This window comes from Carex rostrata, chromosome 33, assembly GCF_964058835.1.
Source record: "Carex rostrata chromosome 33, lpCarRost1.2, whole genome shotgun sequence".
NCBI lineage: Eukaryota > Viridiplantae > Streptophyta > Magnoliopsida > Poales > Cyperaceae > Carex > Carex rostrata.
In genome coordinates, this window is record NC_135950.1 from 1,843,605 (window position 1) to 1,861,851 (window position 18,247).

At 35.1% G+C, this 18,247-nt stretch overlaps 2 protein-coding genes and 1 long non-coding RNA gene across 6 annotated transcripts in view; 2 read left to right on the forward strand and 1 right to left on the reverse strand.

Moving 5' to 3' along the window:
• Positions 1 to 55: 55 nt before the first annotated feature.
• LOC144548526 (mitogen-activated protein kinase 16-like) lies at positions 56 to 6,321 on the forward strand. The gene is made up of 12 exons (XM_078297216.1): positions 56 to 613; positions 1,667 to 1,987; positions 3,136 to 3,223; positions 3,629 to 3,756; positions 3,860 to 3,919; positions 4,001 to 4,150; positions 4,512 to 4,667; positions 5,034 to 5,171; positions 5,348 to 5,421; positions 5,552 to 5,668; positions 5,750 to 5,960; positions 6,044 to 6,321. The coding sequence occupies exons 1-12, from the start codon at positions 227 to 229 to the stop codon at positions 6,107 to 6,109; spliced, it is 1,896 nt and encodes a 631-aa protein (XP_078153342.1). The 5' UTR covers positions 56 to 226; the 3' UTR covers positions 6,110 to 6,321.
• An 875-nt stretch (positions 6,322 to 7,196) lies between these two features.
• On the reverse strand, positions 7,197 to 10,296 carry LOC144548528 (transcription termination factor MTEF18, mitochondrial-like). 2 transcript variants are annotated; one of them, XM_078297219.1, is made up of 2 exons: positions 10,175 to 10,296; positions 7,197 to 9,261 (listed from the first exon to the last, which is right to left on the reverse strand). In XM_078297219.1, exons 1-2 carry the CDS (start codon positions 10,204 to 10,206, stop codon positions 7,341 to 7,343), a joined length of 1,953 nt encoding a protein of 650 aa, XP_078153345.1. In that variant the 5' UTR covers positions 10,207 to 10,296; the 3' UTR covers positions 7,197 to 7,340. The 2 variants fall into 2 exon arrangements, with proteins under 2 accessions (XP_078153345.1, XP_078153346.1); XM_078297220.1 differs by having other exon boundaries at positions 10,170 to 10,295.
• The window catches only part of LOC144548541 (uncharacterized), a 30,392-nt gene continuing 22,329 nt past the window's right edge, over positions 10,185 to 18,247 (forward strand). The window contains exons 1-2 of one of the 3 annotated variants that reach the window (XR_013509385.1): positions 10,185 to 10,312; positions 11,511 to 11,590. This is a non-coding gene — a long non-coding RNA (uncharacterized LOC144548541). Of the gene's footprint in view, positions 11,591 to 18,247 lie in introns of all 3 variants that reach the window. The other 2 variants (XR_013509383.1, XR_013509384.1) reach the window with 2 other exon arrangements.

Sequence of the window (18,247 nt, forward strand, 5' to 3'; positions counted from 1 at the left end):
GGAGAATTCCCGATTCACGAGGGAGAACATCCTTCTCTTAAACCTTGCGATCATCATTGAATAGTTCCCAAAGAAACCAATAGAGAGAACGAGAAAGATAGAAAGATACATAGAAAAAGAGAGAGAGAAAGAGAGAAAGAGAGGTGGAGAGACAATATAGGAGGAAAGGCTAATTCGGGCAAGTCCCAATGAGAGCCCCGGCTAACCTCTCAGTTCTTCCCTTTATATGGGTGGCGGAGCTCACAGTGGGGCCCACATCATCGGTCGCGCTCGCCGCTGGTTTCGTCGCCGCTCCCAACGCGTCCGCAGCGCTCTGAGCCAAGAAACCCGTCCCCAGCGCTCTCATTCTCATTCCCATTCCAGTGTCAATTCCAATTCCATTTCTAATTCTAGTAAACAGAGCGAGTTTTCTCAGAAGAGAGAGAAACCGAAGAGAGAGAAAGAGATCGTTGAGGTAGAGATCGAAGAACAACAAGAAGAGGAGGAGGAAGAAAGAGAGCAAAAACAAGAAGAGGAAGTTGTTGAAATCGAAGAGGAATTAGGCATCCTTGGATTGAAGCTCATACGAGTTTCCTTTAGGTGGAAGATGGCAGGATTTGAAACTTTCAAGAAGGTTTTGCATTTGCATTTTCATATATTCTCATACTTTAATCATATATTTATGGTTTATTTCTGTTGGGTTTGATTGTTTTACTATGGATAGAGGCTCTGTTTGTTTGTTTGTTTGTTTGTTGGTTTTTGTTTAGTTTTTGGTTCAGTTAGTTAACAATTACAAAAACAAAGAAACGAAAAAAGAAAAAGAAAAAAAAAGGAAAATATCTTTCTTCTTTTGAGAGGTTGGGGATGTCGGGGCTTGGATACTTGAGAGTTCCTCAAAGGAGAAGAACATTTAATGCATTAGATCGTTACAAAAAGGTTTTATCTGAAAAACTTTGAATTGTTGTTTATTTTGTATAATTCAGGTCCTATTTGTGGATAATTTTGTTGGTTTCTTAGGTGCATTTCCAGTGTCAATCTCCAATAGAAGTTTCACAAATTCTTATTTTTGATGAGTATTTTTGTTATTTTTTGGTTTATGAATTGCTTATCTGCAATTAATTTAGTTTTAGTTTCTTTTACTTTGATTTTGTGTTGCATTTAGTTTGTCAAACCATTTCATTCTTACAACAGATTATACCTATTCCTCTCAAATTTGTCAACCATCTCCATCTCCAAATCTGAAATTGTTTATGGTTCATCAACTTGTTCTTAATACTCTTTTCCTAAATAATATTCTGCTTTGATTTAATGTAATAAACAATTGAGCAGGAGGGACTAAATTATAATTATACCCATTAAAGTCAACCTTTCCTAACATTCCCCTACTTGTCCCCACAGATAGCACTATCATAAAATTCTTCACCGAAATTAGCAGAAATTGCTCTCAGATAATGAATCATGACCAATTAATTTCCTGACATTGTAATACAAGGGTGGATAAATGAGTGATTTCTTCTAAAAGCAAAAGTATTTTAAAATCAAAGAAAATAAAAATGAAATAACTCAGTCAAAAAGTAAAAATAGGTAAAGCAGAATATATGGAGTCCAAAAATACAAAAAAAAAAAAATATATCGATTTGGAACAGTTTGAGTTTGATTTAATATATTACCTCCTCATTTTGATCAGGTGACACCCGAATCAGAATTCTTTACAGAATACGGCGAGGCAAACCGGTACCAGATCCATGAGGTGATTGGGAAGGGTAGTTACGGGGTGGTGGCAGCTGCCACAGATACGCACACAGGAGAGCGTGTGGCGATAAAAAAGATCAACGATGTGTTTGAGCATGTGTCGGATGCAACCCGTATCTTGCGTGAGATCAAGTTGCTCAGGCTACTACGCCACCCCGACATAGTCGAGATCAAGCACATCATGCTACCCCCTTCTCGCAGGGAGTTCAGAGATATTTTCGTGGTGTTTGAACTCATGGAGTCAGATTTGCATCAGGTTTTTTTTATTTATTTTAATTTTTTTTATGGGTGAGGATGTGGTAATATGGATATTACGGATTGATCCGTGATACAAACTCATGTCTCTTTTTTTTAATTTCAAACAGTTGATCCGAACCATTAAAAGTGATCTCCATATGAAAATTTACTTATATATCAAATTTTACAATTTTTTTACAATTTTTTTTAGATTGATAGAGAATCACTTGATCTAAACATTTTTGACCATTCAAAAGTAGTGATTTTCTACATATCTAAAATAATTCGAAAACATATGAAATTTAGTCTTCAAGTACATTTCCATATGGTGATCATATTGAACGGTTCAGATCAACTGTTTGTAATTTGAAAATGAAGATATTGATCCATAGTACGACCCAATCTATGCTATGGTAATATGCATATTACGGATCCACCCGTGCTATAGATTCATATCTCTGTTTTCAAATTTCAAGCAGCCGATCTGCACCATTATACGTGATTGCCATATGAAGATGTACTTGGAGACAGAATTGTATGTTTTTTAGATAGATAGAAATCCCTACTTTCGGATGATCCAGAATTTTTATAACAAGTGTAAAATTCTACCTATAAGAAAAATGAATACAAGTTATAAAAAATGTAACATTCAGTTTTCAAGTACATTTTCATATGGAGATCATATTTAACGGTTCAGATCAATTGTTTGTAATTTGAAAATGGAGACAGTCGATCTGTAATATGCATATTACCATAGCCTCATTCTTTTTCTACTGTATATATTCTTTTTGCTTCTTTTCTGCAGTTCAGGTTGTAAATATAATCCCATATCAATACTGTTTAGAGCAAGCACTTTATGTTGTAACATTCTAATTAGTTTTGGTTTTTGGTTACTCTTTGCCCTTTTCTTTTTCTTTGTTTTATTTGTTTTCCTCTTTCTTGTACCTAATTTCATTCTAAGCATTGTACCTACGATAATTAGGAATCAGTTGGCATTGCTTACTGTCATCCTGTACCAAAGCTTACAGATTTATGGACCTGGCCTACCGGCCATGTAAGAACTAAAAAAATTTATGGACCAAACTGCAAAACTGTTTGTATTTAGGCGCTCAATAATGAACTTCTAAAGAATTGTGTTTGAGAAAATGGTGTGAAATCTGTATATAGGTGATCAAGGCGAACGACGATCTAACCCCAGAGCACCATCAATTCTTTTTATACCAGCTCTTACGTGGCCTCAAATACATCCATTCTGGTTAGTTTTCTCTTTTATCTGAATTTTTTTTTCTCAATTGTACATTTTGGTTTTCAAGCACATTCTGGTCAAACAAACGGGTCAATCATATAAATTTTTAATGCTGAATATGGGTGTCAATTTTACAGTACCGGAGCATTTTAAACTATATAGAACATCATAAAAATCATGTATAGCACAGAATTTTGAAAATTCGCTCCATGTAAATCCGCCCCTGGTCACATCCCTCTGTAGGATCCCAGTCCAGTCTGGTACTTATTTGCTAGCATCATGCATCATCTTTTTTAACATTGGCTTAAATAAGCCTTAAACATCAACACCAAGCAAAAAAAATAAAAATAAAACTAACTGTCCAGTAACTGCTTTGGTACTATCGTCTGAGTAACTCTAATTTTTGTTCTTTAGCAAATGTCTTTCACCGTGATCTGAAGCCGAAGAACATTCTTGCTAATGCCGATTGCAAGCTAAAGATTTGTGACTTTGGGTTGGCGCGTGTGTCATTCAATGACACCCCCTCTGCCATTTTCTGGACAGTATGTAATTTTCTTAAAAAAATAAAATATATAAATTTTGTGGTTCATTAAAAAAATTTAATTGTGTGATATGGTTTGAAATATTTCTTCTATGTACTTAAAGGATTATGTTGCTACAAGGTGGTATCGCGCCCCAGAACTATGTGGTTCTTTCTTTTCAAAGGTACACAATTTTTAGTTTGTGGATTTATAACTTGTTCACTTTATAATGTAAATTTTAAATATTTTTATTCTCTTTTGACAGTATACGCCGGCAATTGATATATGGAGCATTGGCTGCATATTTGCGGAGATGCTTAATGGGAAACCACTGTTTCCTGGTAAAAATGTGGTCCATCAGCTTGACCTCATGACCGACCTTCTTGGCACTCCTGCTGCTGAGTCCATCTCTAGGGTCTCTCTCTCTCTCTTTCTCTTGAAACCTTGGCAGAGGCTGCCAAGTACAGGGGCAGAACTAGAAAATTTAGATTGTGGGGGGCAGAAACGTAAAATGTATATGATGAATATGTGGTTACTGGGTTTGAACCCAAGTCTCCATAATAACAAAATAAAATTATAACCATTAGGCTACAAGCACGCTTATAACATTTTATGAGGAGGGCTGAACTATATATAAAAAAAAAATTAGAAAAGAAATTTCATTAAGTTTCAATATATATCATTGAAAATTTTTAAATCGGTGGCTAAGCATCCCCCGGCTGACTTGTATGTGCGTGTATGTTATTAAGCTAATGTTATAATTTGTCGTGTAATAGATTCGAAATGAGAAGGCAAGAAGATATCTGATGGGCATGAGAAAAAAGCCGGCAGTGCCTCTCACACAGAAGTTTCCGAAAGCAGAACCACTTGCACTTAAGCTGTTGGAGCGGTTACTTTCTTTTGACCCAAAAGACCGGCCTGGTGCTGAAGAGGTCAGAAACAGACCACACCTTTTGACACTTTTTACAAATTTCATTCATGCATCTGTTAATGTTATAATAAAAAGTTTCATTTGTATCCCTGAAAAATGGGAATATCAACTAATTATCAAGCTCTGTGTCCATGCTTCGTAAAGTTTATCATGGTAGTTTGTGTTTTGTTGGGAGGTAAATATTTTAATCATTTTGAACAATATGTGACATTGTTTGTTAGAAAGGAGATGCAATGCAATTGTATGCTACCATTATTAACTTTATAGTTTGAAATTGCTAACTGTTCGCATGGTACCAAAGACAAATTTTATTTTATTGTACTAGAAGAAAAACAAATTTTGGTGAATTAATTTCTTTTATATTTAGGCTCTATTGGATCCATACTTCCATGGATTGGGAAATTCTGACCGTGAGCCAACAACTGCGCCAATTTCTAAACTTGAATTTGATTTCGAAAGAAAGAAATTGACCAAAGATGATGTCAGAGAGCTTATTTACCGAGAGGTATTTCCCTAAAATCACTTTTATAGATTAGTTCGTATTTACCCTTGAAAACTTGCTCTTTGTTGTGAGCCCATTTATTTTCTTTTCCATGCATTGTCATACATCAATTCAGTTGCGATACACATAGTACACTTCTTTTTGTCATGGATGCAAAATCTCACTTTCTCATTGAACAGATACTAGAGTATCATCCTCAGATGCTACAAGAGTATCTTCGTGGTGGAGAACAATTGAGCTTCATGTACCCAAGGTTACTGATAATTATAATAATAATAAATAAATACAATTAAATACTCGTAAAATTAAATCCTTGCAATAAAAGATAATATGAAAGAAGTAGATCCAGTAAAATGTATCTGATTTGAAGTCCTTTTGCACAGTGGCGTGGATCGTTTCAAGAGACAATTTGCACATCTTGAAGAACACTATGGAAATGGAAAAGGATCAGGTGACAAGACAACTACTCCAGTTCTGCGACAGCACGTCTCCTTGCCTAGGTAATTTCAAAATTTCACAACAATTATCTAACTATGTTATATGGGCTTTTTTTTTTTAATTTTATTTGTTACTATTCGTAGAGAGAGGGTACAGACAGTGAAAGATGATGCCGTGGAAATGAATGGAGATATGGTAATGCGAGAGAGTCTACTTATGCAGGGGGAGGGATCTGACCATGCATCGGTCACTGATGGCTTGAGCAACTCAAACTTCAGTGCCCGCTGCCTGATCAAGAGTGACAGCATCAGCGCGTCTACTTGCGTGGTTGTCAAAGCAAAAACTGTCTTAGACGTAAGTTCACTTAATGATTTATAGTGTGATGATGTCTCATTTGTTGAACACATTATATGATTGTGTTATTGTTTTTATTATAGGATGAGGAAGTTGCAATTGAGGGCATCTCACACCAAGTTGCCGAACTCAATGCTACAAAATGTTAATATATTTGAAACAGGTGTCATCGAAATGCTCTAGGAGAGTATTAAAAATTGTACAAGGATGTGAATTTGCCATAATAATCAGCTATCAGTCTTTGTTCTTTTAATATTTTATTATTGTAATTTGAACTGTTTATTCTTTGTACCAAGAACCCTTGAGATATTTGTCTTCAACGGGATGGGGAGACGACCTAAAATTGCACCCCCTTTTGAGATTTTTTTTTTCCCCTTTTATCCTTCAACGAATTGTTTGTTTTAACTTTTTGATAAAATAATTTTCTGTAAACTAATAGAAGCTGAGAGAGCATGTAATATACAGAGGTATCCTTTATAATTGCTTGGCATTTTGTAATCAAGATACTGAGATTGAAGTGGTATGGTTAATAGTCTGAAGAGAGCATTATAAGATTGTTTATCCTAAAAAATAGCTTTTGATTGTTTTTTTCTTCCATTTTATACTCTTAAAAGTTCCCAATTTCAAAGAGCAATGGTTCAAATTATGGTGAAATCAATATCATGAGATTTTTTTTTTTAACCATTGCTTTAGGATGAGTTCTAGACTCCTCTAGTAGTACCGAGTTCATTGAATTTCCCTAAAGGCTATAGACTGTTCATTTTTATATTTGATAAAAGTGGGATCTTCCCACCGATTTTTCCCTGCTTGAAAAATCAATGTTCCTGGATACAGGTACCAAACCACTGGTACAATCTCCATCAAATTGCACAAATATTTTACAAACGTCTCTCATTTCTACTATATCCAGTTGCATTGATAATAGAACACATCAAATTGACCCGTTTGCTTTATTATGTGATCTTCCAGGAATCCAGGGGCTCGCACACATTGAACCCAATTTATAGATTATAAAATAAAAGCTTGGACTTAGCCTTAAGACTTAGGAGGATGGGATACATTGACTTGTCAAATAAAAGCTCATTTCACAGAGAATTAAACATCAATCAAATCCTTTAATAGAGTAATATGCAACAGAGCAGTACAAGCAGAGCAGAGCAGTTTATCGATAGGGTAGTGAAATGCCCAAGTACATTAAATAATTATCTAAAGTCAAAAAAGCTATCTTCAACCCGATTAAGCACTGCAATCATTAGTCTTACTAATTGTCTAATTATGTTTTTGTTTACAATAATTAGTACAACTTTCATCATTGAATTGAACTAGGACATTTATAACTACCTCTTATAAACTAAAAAGAGAAGAAACAAAAAGAAGATCCTAGTTTGCAATCCCTTTAGAACCCATAATTGATTTCTTCAACATTTCATAATGCTTTATCCCCTTCGGTTTCACATCCACAAAATGTTTAAGGAATCTTTTCTCTGAACTTGCAAGTACGTAGCTCAAAGAAAACTTCCCTCCAGACCTTTTTGTTGCCCCCCGGGTATTTGCCACTAATCCTTTCTTGTCTGTTAGCCAACTCACCATCTCAAACCTAAGTCTCGCTCTATCCATGTTATAGCACAAAAAGGAGGGGAAGTCAACAAGCGACTCAAGTGGATAATCTAATTTGTTTGTAAGATAATCTATCTTTTCAGTTAAGACATCAGTTGATTGGTTCAACACTGCAGGTGCCATTTTTATCATCTTAACCACATCATGGTAATCTAAGCCAGAATTGACCAGACAGTCAAATCTCTCTTGTAACTTGTCACCTCTGCCTCTAAACTTGGAAACCACTTTTGCCATCTCATCTGAGCACTCGGCGAAACCTAGTTTTAGCAAAAACTCAGTTTTTGCCTTTACAAAAAGTTGTTCATCTATATGCACAGGTTCATCAACGCTCCTTGTACAAGCCAAGCTGATAAACTTTGTCGGGTCTGCCTTTATCATGTCACTTAAGCTTTTTGGAGGCAAGCTCAGGTGGCGCAAAACAGATTTCGAACTCCTGCATGGAGAAGAGCCTAATATTTGCGGGTGGGTAGAAATAATACTAGCTATGTCACCAAGTTCCATCCCAATTTCAGTGAGGAAAATTACAGAATGACCCAAATTTTTCACATAGTTTCCAATTAGTATATCAGGTTTCTTCACAAATAAATTCAAGATCTCATCAGTTTTAAGACCAACCTTAATTAATATAGCCACAAGCAAGTATATGTTTTTTCTTGATTCGTGGAAAACAAATACTGGTGTCTCCTTGATTAGAGTTGCTAATGCCTGTTTGTCAAAACCCATTCTGTCTAGAAAGGTCAACATTTCAGAAACTCGGCTCCAATTGTATTTGCTCCTGTCAGATAGACACTGGATTACCAAATCAAACTGAACTCCAAGGCTACTTAATTTCCCATATACCCGAAGAATATTCAAATTTACTTCCCCCACCAGAAGATTCGGGCAACAAGTGACCAATTTTACAATTGCTGCTCTACTGATGCCAAAATTTTCATAATCTTTGAGTTTAGATAATAGCACCCCCTCATTGTATCTAAACACCTCTATAGATTCTAGGTAGATTCTACCAATTTTAATTCTTGGTACCCCATAACTCCACAAAACATGGTAATTCTCTAGCAAGAGAGGATCGTCAGATAAATATATTATGTTTTTTGGTAACAGGTGCTTGTATTTAGTAGGGCGCAAACCGATGCTTTCTAAAAAGGGTTCAAATTCATTAATTGGACGAAATCGAAGTAATCTACCGATAGATTGATCAGTGCTACTGTCCTCCTTTAATTTTGAAACTAGCTTTCCGAGAAACACTGGAGTGTTTTTACTGAGGTGCTCGGCATCAGGGAGTGAATAGCCTCTAGTGCTGTGGAAATAATCACAGAGATCCTTTTGAGCTTGAGAAAAGCGGGTACCGGTCCTTCGGATTCGGGTTGTTATTGTTTTTTTATCTGTAGACATGTCTCCACCAGAACTGACAGTAGAGGCATTGGAATGAACAATCCGGCAAGTAGAAAAGAGCCGACTGAATCTTGAATTATGGATCAATTGTGAATGGATATTTGGGTTGAGTTCTATAGGTCGAACAATGTTGGTTGAAACTCTAAAGGAAGTTTCTTGGGTCCAGCGGTTAAAGAGTGAAAATACAGTTGCATAATGGTTGTTGGAGTTCTTCATACGAGTTAAGGCTATAAAGAGTTGATTAAAGGAATAGATGGAATAGTGTCCTAAAAGTTCATCAATACATTCCCTACAAATCATAAATGAAAGAATGGTTAATAAATTTTGCATAACATGAAAAAGGCTATAGGTAACAGAACAGTACTAGTTAGGCATCAGTCCATAGCATGATCTCCACCTTTGCTTAATAGTGATGAAAGAATGGTTAATAAATTTTGCATAACATGAAAAAGGATATAGGTAACAGAACAGTACTAGTTAGGCATCAGTCCATAGCATGATGTCCGCCTTTGCTCAATAGTGATGCCCAATGCAGATAGTCAAACACAAATAGATGAAGTTTTCCAGGTGGGAACAATTTCAATTTAGATCAGCTACCATCCTGCTACTCTATGTACTGCTGGGTACTACCAGATGCCTTTTTTGTGTTATACAATGTCATACTCATTTGTTATATTTCTTATTTGGACTAAGATGGGCTTTACTGTGGGCAGTGAAGGTCAATTTGGGCTCTTCCCAAAGGGTGGTCAATTATTCTGGTTAGGGACTTGGTAAGTGAGCAGGTTATCTAAGGAATCAAGAAGCAGCAAGAGACTCAAAACTTGATAAATAATAAATCATAGTATCATACTAAATGTAGTAAAAGGTTAAATCGAAAACTCCCCATTTACTTAATTAATGTTCGTGATCAATACTCTTATACCAGTAATTACTGAGCTTGTAGTGGTCTGCATCAGACAAACTTCAACTTTATGAACCGGATTTTAGTTGATGCCATGTTACGGATCTTAGAAATAAATACTATACCATATACTTAAAAGCTGATGTATCCAGATTGGGTATGAGTGGACAAATACTAGAGTTGATGCCTCTCATAAATTACGACTAAGCATTATAATACCAGCCTAAATGTCCCAACAAAGCAGTTACTCCTCCTGGAGAAAATTAAACGAAAGAAATCTAAAGATCAAAATTAACCTTACAAATTGGATCTGTGGCAGCAGATAGCGTGCATGCACAGTGATAACCAGCAGATGCCAGTACCAAACTTGATCAGCTCAATTGCAAAATAAACTGATATTGGAGTCCTTGATTGCAACTGGTACTGTTATTATGCTTAAGTAAATACATGGTCAAATAATGAATTGCCTTTTCATGATTCATTATAATATTATGTCACCATTATGCTCGTAACATTCAAACCAAGTTTAGATGCGGTGAGGTAACATGCACTAATCCTAAGAACTATCAGAACCCTAATTACCTCATAAACTAGTAAATATCACACTAAGTACTGTACTAGTTAGGCTTCAGTATTTGGGAGCTAGCAATCCATACAGTACATGATGTGTTTAATGGCAATGCACAATGTAATAGTACAACACAATTAGTTACAGAATCTTGCAAGCACAATCTCAATTAGATCAGCTACCATGCTATTAGGCTACAGCTGTAGTACTGCCAGATGTCTTTTTTGTGCTATACATGTTTGCATCTTTTTTTAATTTGTGCTTAGGTAGGTATAGCAAAGGGCAGTTGTATAATCAAATTAAGCTGTTCCAGAAGGGCTATTTGGTCATTTTCCAACCAGGGATATTGTCAAGAGTGATCCATCCAAGGAATCAATAAGTAACAAGAAACTGCAAAACCTTAAAAAATAATAAATCATGCTAAATACAGAAAAAGCTAAATAGAGAACTCCTACTAACTTCATTAATGTTTGAAGTTCAGTACTCCTATTCCAGTCGCTACAGAGCATTTAGTAATCTGTATCAAACCAACTTAAAGGACTGGAGTTTGGTAGTTAATTGGAACTTTTTTGTTTGCTTTTTTTTTTTTCACTTTACACATTGGTTCTATGTTTAGGATCTAAAATATAATTCCTATTACCCGTACAGTATTGCCTAACTTGATGGGTTCAATAGCTAAAAACCCGTACAAATCCTAAATACTTTCAGAACTGTAATTAGCTCATACAACTACTACAACAAACATGACTAAATTTAATTCGTATTTGCAATTTTGATCTAACCCAACTATTTAAATAAAATATTAGAGAATGATGCATAATTACCATCCTAACTGCAGTAAATTGGTTTTATTCCGTGTTACCAAGCATCTATTTGACAAAAAGAAGCAAATGACACTTTTAATGAAAAGATTTGACAAATTGAATTCCAGACTGTAACATTTCTGGACACTTTTCCAAGCAACTTACATGCACAGTCACCACGATATACCAAGGTGCTAAATTTCAGGCCTAAAAACAAAGCACCTAAAGAAACAGGCACAGGAAGAAAGAGCACTTACCAGAATTAGAGAGAGCCTAGTCTGTGTTGAGTGTCTGGTACAATTTGAAAGAAGAGGTAGAGTGCTTCTTTAGGCAACAAGTATGAAGCGTGGCTACACAAAACTGGTACTTGAAGCCACAATAGTCGGACATTTGGCGAGATCGGGATGTTCCACGCAGAGAACTCACCCGATAGAGAGTGGGATGGTGGGACTTGGGACCTTGGGCGAGAGGAGGCGCTGGAAGGAAGGTTGGAGCTGTAGAGAAGTAGGGGTTAAAGCAAAACAGTTACGGTGAGGCCAGAGAATGGAATTCATATCTTCTGCATTAACTCAAATTTTGAGTTAAAATGTGGACCGTCCGATTGAGATCTGTACTAATATTAAAGGGCCCCGTCCATTATAGGCTTGGGCCGGATTGGCCCGAATTCTGATCGTACGGTTCAGAAATTAACTCAAACGGTACGTTAATGCAAAGGATACGTGTCCCAGAGAATGAGGGGGACGGGGTTACGGTGCGCCGTTCGCCGTTCTCGTGGAGTGAGAATCAGGACTTCGACTAAGCCCTAAACCCTATTACCCTATAATACCAAGCCGTGTCACTCGACCGAACCAGAGCAAGTTGACTTGTTTTGATCTAATTACAAAGTGTAAATTTCGTTGGAGGTCAATAAGCTTTGTTTGTCGTTACGAACTGATCAGTCAACTTTCATTTGTTTCTCCTTAATTATTGAATTTTGTAATTGTTCCGATTAAGTTACTTTGTTAATATTTTCATTTAAAATATTAACAGAATGCCACCTGAATATTCAACTCATCATTTTATAAAATTAAATAATATGGAAACAATTTGGAGACACCATTCATACATTTTCTCTCTTCCTTTTTCTTTCTCTTCCTCCGTGCTCTTTCTTTCACTCTCCCAAAATACTGATCTCTATTCTTTTATGGTTTCAATCTATGTTGCATGGATACGGGTACGGGTATCGTGTCGGACACGACACAGGTACGGCGATACGGCAATTTTCAAAAATCAAGGATACCATACGTCTATTATATATATATTTATTATTTTAATTATATTATTAATTCTTTTTATATAAATTACATATTAAAATATAGCTTAGTATACATTAAATATAATATATGTTGCAATTTAACACAAACACAAAGTGGCGTAGTGGTAATCTGTTGTTGATATGCGGTGATAGATTCTGGGTTCGATTCGCCACAGCCACAAAATAAATTTGGTTTTGCGCGGTGCATGGTGGACCATGCGCTGTGAGGGTTGTATGTGCGGTTCACCGTGAACCAAGCTTATCCCAGACGTATCAATTTATGTCAGAGGCGTATCCCAGCGAGTCAACCCATATCGGAGACCGTATCAAGATGGTTGGGACACGCCAGCTTACCTGACACGCTAGCTGGCGTGTGTCTACGTGTCGAACACGGTTACGATGAGTTTCCAGGAGTGTCAGGATAACATAGGTATCAATTGAAGGTACGTAAATATAGCACATCCCACTAAAATGCTAGATCTATTCAATTTCTTTCTTGACGCTATCAAATAACTTTTAATTAAAGTATCTAACTATCCATCAGAATGATTTTTGAACAAAATAAATTAATTATAGTCTTAATTAATAGTTTGACTTCATCTTTTTTTTTGGATTACCGTGAAGTTTCAAATTGGATCAAGAATACAATACCATATTCATACTGAGATTGGAGAGTAAATAATTGAGCATTACATTATAGACTATAGAATAAAGAAAAATTATGACATCTTTTGATACTGGGTCTTACTGCTTCGAATTAAAATTTTATAAAAAAAAAATGATATTCATTGAGGTTTTGTAAAATATTAAATAAATATATCATGAAATTGGAGGGGGCGCTCAATTGGCTGCTATTTTATTCATCGGTTTGATTAGTAACAATTACTGATCAATTGACTGCCAATTTACACATCAAAGATATGGTACCATTTTGGTATGGTAATTCCAAGGTGATTTCTGAGCATCTCGACGAAGTTTTTATTGGTTTCAGTAAGTACCAGCAACAGAGAAAATGCAAAAATAGAGTAAGAAAAAATAGAGCAAATTTTGATTCATTCATAAATCAGAATCACATAATAAGTACAGCATATCTTGCTTATATTCTGCGAGCCTTTTACTCTTTCGTTTTGACCAAAACTGAAATAGTACGGAGGAAGAGTGAAAAAGAAAGGGGAAAAAGGTCAAAAAGGAAGAGAGAAGGTGTGAATAGTGTCTCCAAATTGTCTCTAGAATTATTTAATTTTAAAAAATGATGAGTTGGACTATACTCTATACGTGGCATTCTGTTAGTATTTTAAATGGAAATATTAATGGAGTGACTTAATCAGTATAATTATAAAGTTCAATGATTATGGAGGGACAAATAAAAATTCAGTGACCAATTTGTGACAAAGAGCAAAGTTCAGTGGCTACCAACAAAATTTACTCAATTAGAAATCACTAGACAGTAGACACTCGACCGAACCACAACCAATCGTTTTCAGCTCGGTCCGAGCGAGTGAACTTTTATCAAACTCGTTGCGAGTCGATATGAGCTACGATTTTTGTGGTCACCTGAGCACATCTATATGGAAATACGATGGGTGAGGTGCACGCTCAATAGCCGGTTGTTCTCTTGGGTTCGAATAAGCAGACCCATTGCCCATTGGATAAGGTTATAGCTGCTCCCTTAATGGACTGCATGCTCATCCGAACTCGATCCGATTGCATTGGTCAAATTTGTATAAAATATTTAATTATGACTTTACTTTGTAATACCTTATGTACTAAATATCGTCAATTTTGATATTATGTTAATTATTAGTTGACTAATTAAAATATCAATTTCAGCTAATCTCAAATATAGAATAAGTTAAAGACTTTAATTGAAGATTGTAAAATAATTGAGAAGCTTGATATTTAGAGGAAATATCCTACATTCAGACGAAATATATAGTAATTTATGAAAGATTTTTTATTTACTACTATTCATATAAAGATATCATCTTTCAAAACTTTGATGATATCCTTAACTGAGGTTGTTTCGCAAATCTTCTCACATTTTCTCTCTGTGCTAGTAAATTCACTGAGTGATTTAATTCCCGATATATATGATAAACAGATACCACATTTCCTTTTCAGGTGTTTGGGGTCCACCAAATATGTTCTTACGGATCTAGATATCATAAGAAGTTAGTTTTCTACAAGCATTTACACTGGTAAGTGAAGGTTCAATTTCTACATTATAGTTGTTTGTTGCTTCATTTTTGAAATAGTCCACAATTGGTTTGAAGTCACTAAATATATGAACGGTCCCACTTGTAATTGTTTACAACCCAATTTCTATTGCGAATCGCAGTGCATCCGTTTTTGCGTCATAGGATAAGTACTCCCTATGCAAATTAGCTTTAATCAATGGTCCCTTTATATGATTGGATATAAATTTCATATTATAACTTCGCACAATTATAGCAAGTATCACTACTTCACTTCCATATGATGCATCACAGTTTACAATTTTATTTTTGGGTTTAATCGTAACATCTAGAATTTTTTTTTTTTTTATGTCGACTGGCTGTTTAGAAAAAATATTAAAATCTTTTTTTTTTATATTGTATTCAATGCAGGATGAGTAACAACAGACAACAGTCATAATGATTGCATCCATAACACGATAGATCCCGTAAATTTGGCCGATTTGGCCCTTTGGCGAGGAGAATCTGAGCAACATAGTTGTTCCTTCTGTCCTTTGATTTACGGTTTGGGCTTTTGACAAGTGTCTACCTACAGGTGCCCTCGATACATATTATTGGTTGAAGTTAAAACTAGTAACGAACTTACATGTGGTATTTTACCTTTTTTTATAAGTAGGATTTTATTTACTGCATTTCATTTGATTTCCTCTAAAATCCAAATTATTTCAATCCAAACTGGAAGAAAATCTTTTGAATTCAATTATAATCATGTCGCAAACCAAATCTTTATACGTGTATATATAGCTCACCAAAAAAAAGAATTTGAATTACATGATTTAAATAATAATCTCACGATTAATTTACGTGGTTCATTCAAATATTGTGCAAATAACACAATTTGTGTATGCATTATCATGTTTTTTTTCTCTTTCATATATTTATGCTTACAGAGTTATTCATTTGTTTTATTTTACCAGCACTATAAAGAAATGAAAATGATTCAACATTTTATAAATGGATACATTTTATTGAAAGTCACTAAACTTAGCCTTTTGTCACGAATTGGTGACTCAATTTTGATTTATCCTTTTGTGACCACTAAACTTTGTGTTCGTTTCAATCAAGTCATTCTGTTAACTTTCTGTTAAAAAAACTAACGGAATCCTACGTGGCTCCAGCTCATCTAACTTGTGTAATTATGTGAGTTATTGTGGGAACTTCAAACTATTTTTTCCGTTCTCCTGGCTGCCTGTTGTCTTCCTTCTCTACCTCTGAATACCAAACGCGAATTTGATCCGATTTAGTCAAATCCTATAAATGAATCTCGTAAAGTTCGCACCTTAATTTTCAGGAGCAGAACGACGCTCGATCGAGGGGGCACAGCAGCAATCTCTCTCTGCTGCTCTTTTCAGGCGAGCTGTTCCTTCCATTCTACGGCTGCATTGGAGAAAGAACGAAGAACTCAATGACATTATGTGAGCTTTTATTTGGGTGCTTCTCACTTGTTTAAATTATTCTGCATATATGTCTGGTATCTGGTATGTGTTGTGCTAATCAGCGCTTTGTTACGTTAAGTTCGCAAACTGTTTGATGAAATGCTTATGAGAATCATCTAGTATCATGTGTTTGATTAAATGCGACTGAGAAGTTGGAACTGTGCAAAGTGTATAGTAGATTTGGTGGTACTTATGTAGGGTGAAAAAAGGTAACAATTCAATTTTTTTTTTCCTTCAAGAGATTTAATTTTTTCAAGATGAGAAATTAGTTTCAAAGACATTGAAAAGTCTACCTTCGGAGGGAGGTTTACAGCTTATTGGAGTTTTGACCAGAGTACTTCCACTTAATGCAACTTCTACAATAGTTCCCGCAACTGGAGCTATGATTCAGATCAAGATGAAAGTTTGATACTAGTAAAACCAAATCTGAGGTGGTATTGGTTAAAAAGACTCTTGGCTTGAGCATTTCGGGTCCTTTAAAACTTGAGGTCAAAAGTGTGCAAGTGTGTTTCATGCTGTAACTTTATACATGCTTACTCATATTTACTCATTTGTATTATTTTTAACTCTGTATTCCCTCTTGAATGAATTTCCAGGTATAGAATGTGTGCTTTGAGATGGCATCCTGATCGGCATCATGGTTCATCAAAGGTATACTAACCATTGACAAATGCACTTTTTTTTATTTTTTTATTTTTTCCAATGAAGCTATTTTATAGAACTGATCTATATTTTCTTATTTTCTTTGTATGAGCAGGTAGAGGCAGAGGAGAAATTCAAGGATTACAGTGCTGTCTATAATACACTTTGTGATAGCTTGATATAGGTTGAGTTATTATATATAATTCAAAATATATTCTACTTTTTATTATGTTTTTTAGGAATTTTGTTATCCCAAATAATAAATTTTTAAGACACTAAAGCATGAAAACAGTTTTTGACACCTATTTGTACTGTCGATCAATTCAAGACTTCACCAGTATACCAGTACTAATAGACTCTATCTAGTACTGTACCAGTATTTACTGAAAGCTGGATTTATTGATAGATTCGATCTTGTGTTTCTGTTTAAAAAAAGACTTCACCTAAAAAAATACTTTACCAGTATTGTATCAGTACTGATAGACCCGATCCATCACCAGTATTGTACCAGTGCTAATCTTTGAGTTGATATTTTGTTAATTTTGCTATCACATTCTCTATATTTAACTGAACTTCTTTATTTTATCTCTTAAATAGTTCAAAGAAAATTTATTTGAGTGAACTAACGCAAGAAACGGGCAAGGAATGTCAACTACCTTTGTTTGTCAGAGTTCATGCAAGAGTTGAACAACACTATATATGATTTAGGATTAGAACTTGGATGTTGTGGCTTGTAAATGTATGTTTTTATCATACAAACATAAATGTAATTAATGTTGGTTGTACCAAATTGCAGTTGGTATCGTCAGGGGCGGAACCAGGATTTGAATTTGAGGGGGCCGAGCCGCCGAAAGACAAAAGAACAACCGCATGGGGGGTATCAATCGGTATGCATCTGTAAAAAACCATATCAACTTCCGATAAGTTGGAGGGTGCCTGGCCCCCCTTTGCTTGTACCTAGTTCCGCCACTGGGTATCGTTGTATTTCTATTTATTTATATGCAAATTCAAACTTTGTTGTACCATTTTATGTCAACAAAATAATGTTCATGTTTGGTAAACTAAATATTTTGAGAAAACAATTTGCAAGTTCAATTGTTGGTGTTTCTATTCAATTTATAGAATACACGATATGACTGTGCACTTGCAGTCTAAATCGGAAATAAAATCAAGGTTTAAAAGATACAGTTTACTGAAACTTTGTTATACATTTTTGTGCGAACACTTTGCTTTTTTGTTATGATGATTTTTTTTTTAATGTGCCTACTTTTATATCCTATAGCTCATCGGTTTGACAAAATTTAGAAAGACCACACAAATGCAAGAAAAAAGAAATAGTTCAGGGTCTTGATTGAAAGAAAAAGTAACTAATGGACCAAAATAAACAGAAGACAAGG

What these genes read in the sequence shown, in the direction of transcription:
- LOC144548526 (XM_078297216.1), top strand. Translation starts at nt 227, where the DNA reads ATGGGTGGCGGAGCTCACAGTGGGGCCCACATCATCGGTCGCGCTCGC. An exon ending in CTGCTGAGTCCATCTCTAGG is followed by an intron (nt 4,151 to 4,511) that starts GTCTCTCTCTCT and finishes GTCGTGTAATAG; the next exon opens with ATTCGAAATGAGAAGGCAAG. An exon ending in GAGAGCTTATTTACCGAGAG is followed by an intron (nt 5,172 to 5,347) that starts GTATTTCCCTAA and finishes CTCATTGAACAG; the next exon opens with ATACTAGAGTATCATCCTCA.
- LOC144548528 (XM_078297219.1), bottom strand. Translation starts at nt 10,206, where the DNA reads ATGCACGCTATCTGCTGCCACAGATCCAATTT. An exon ending in TGCTGCCACAGATCCAATTT is followed by an intron (nt 9,262 to 10,174) that starts GTAAGGTTAATT and finishes TATGATTTGTAG; the next exon opens with GGAATGTATTGATGAACTTT.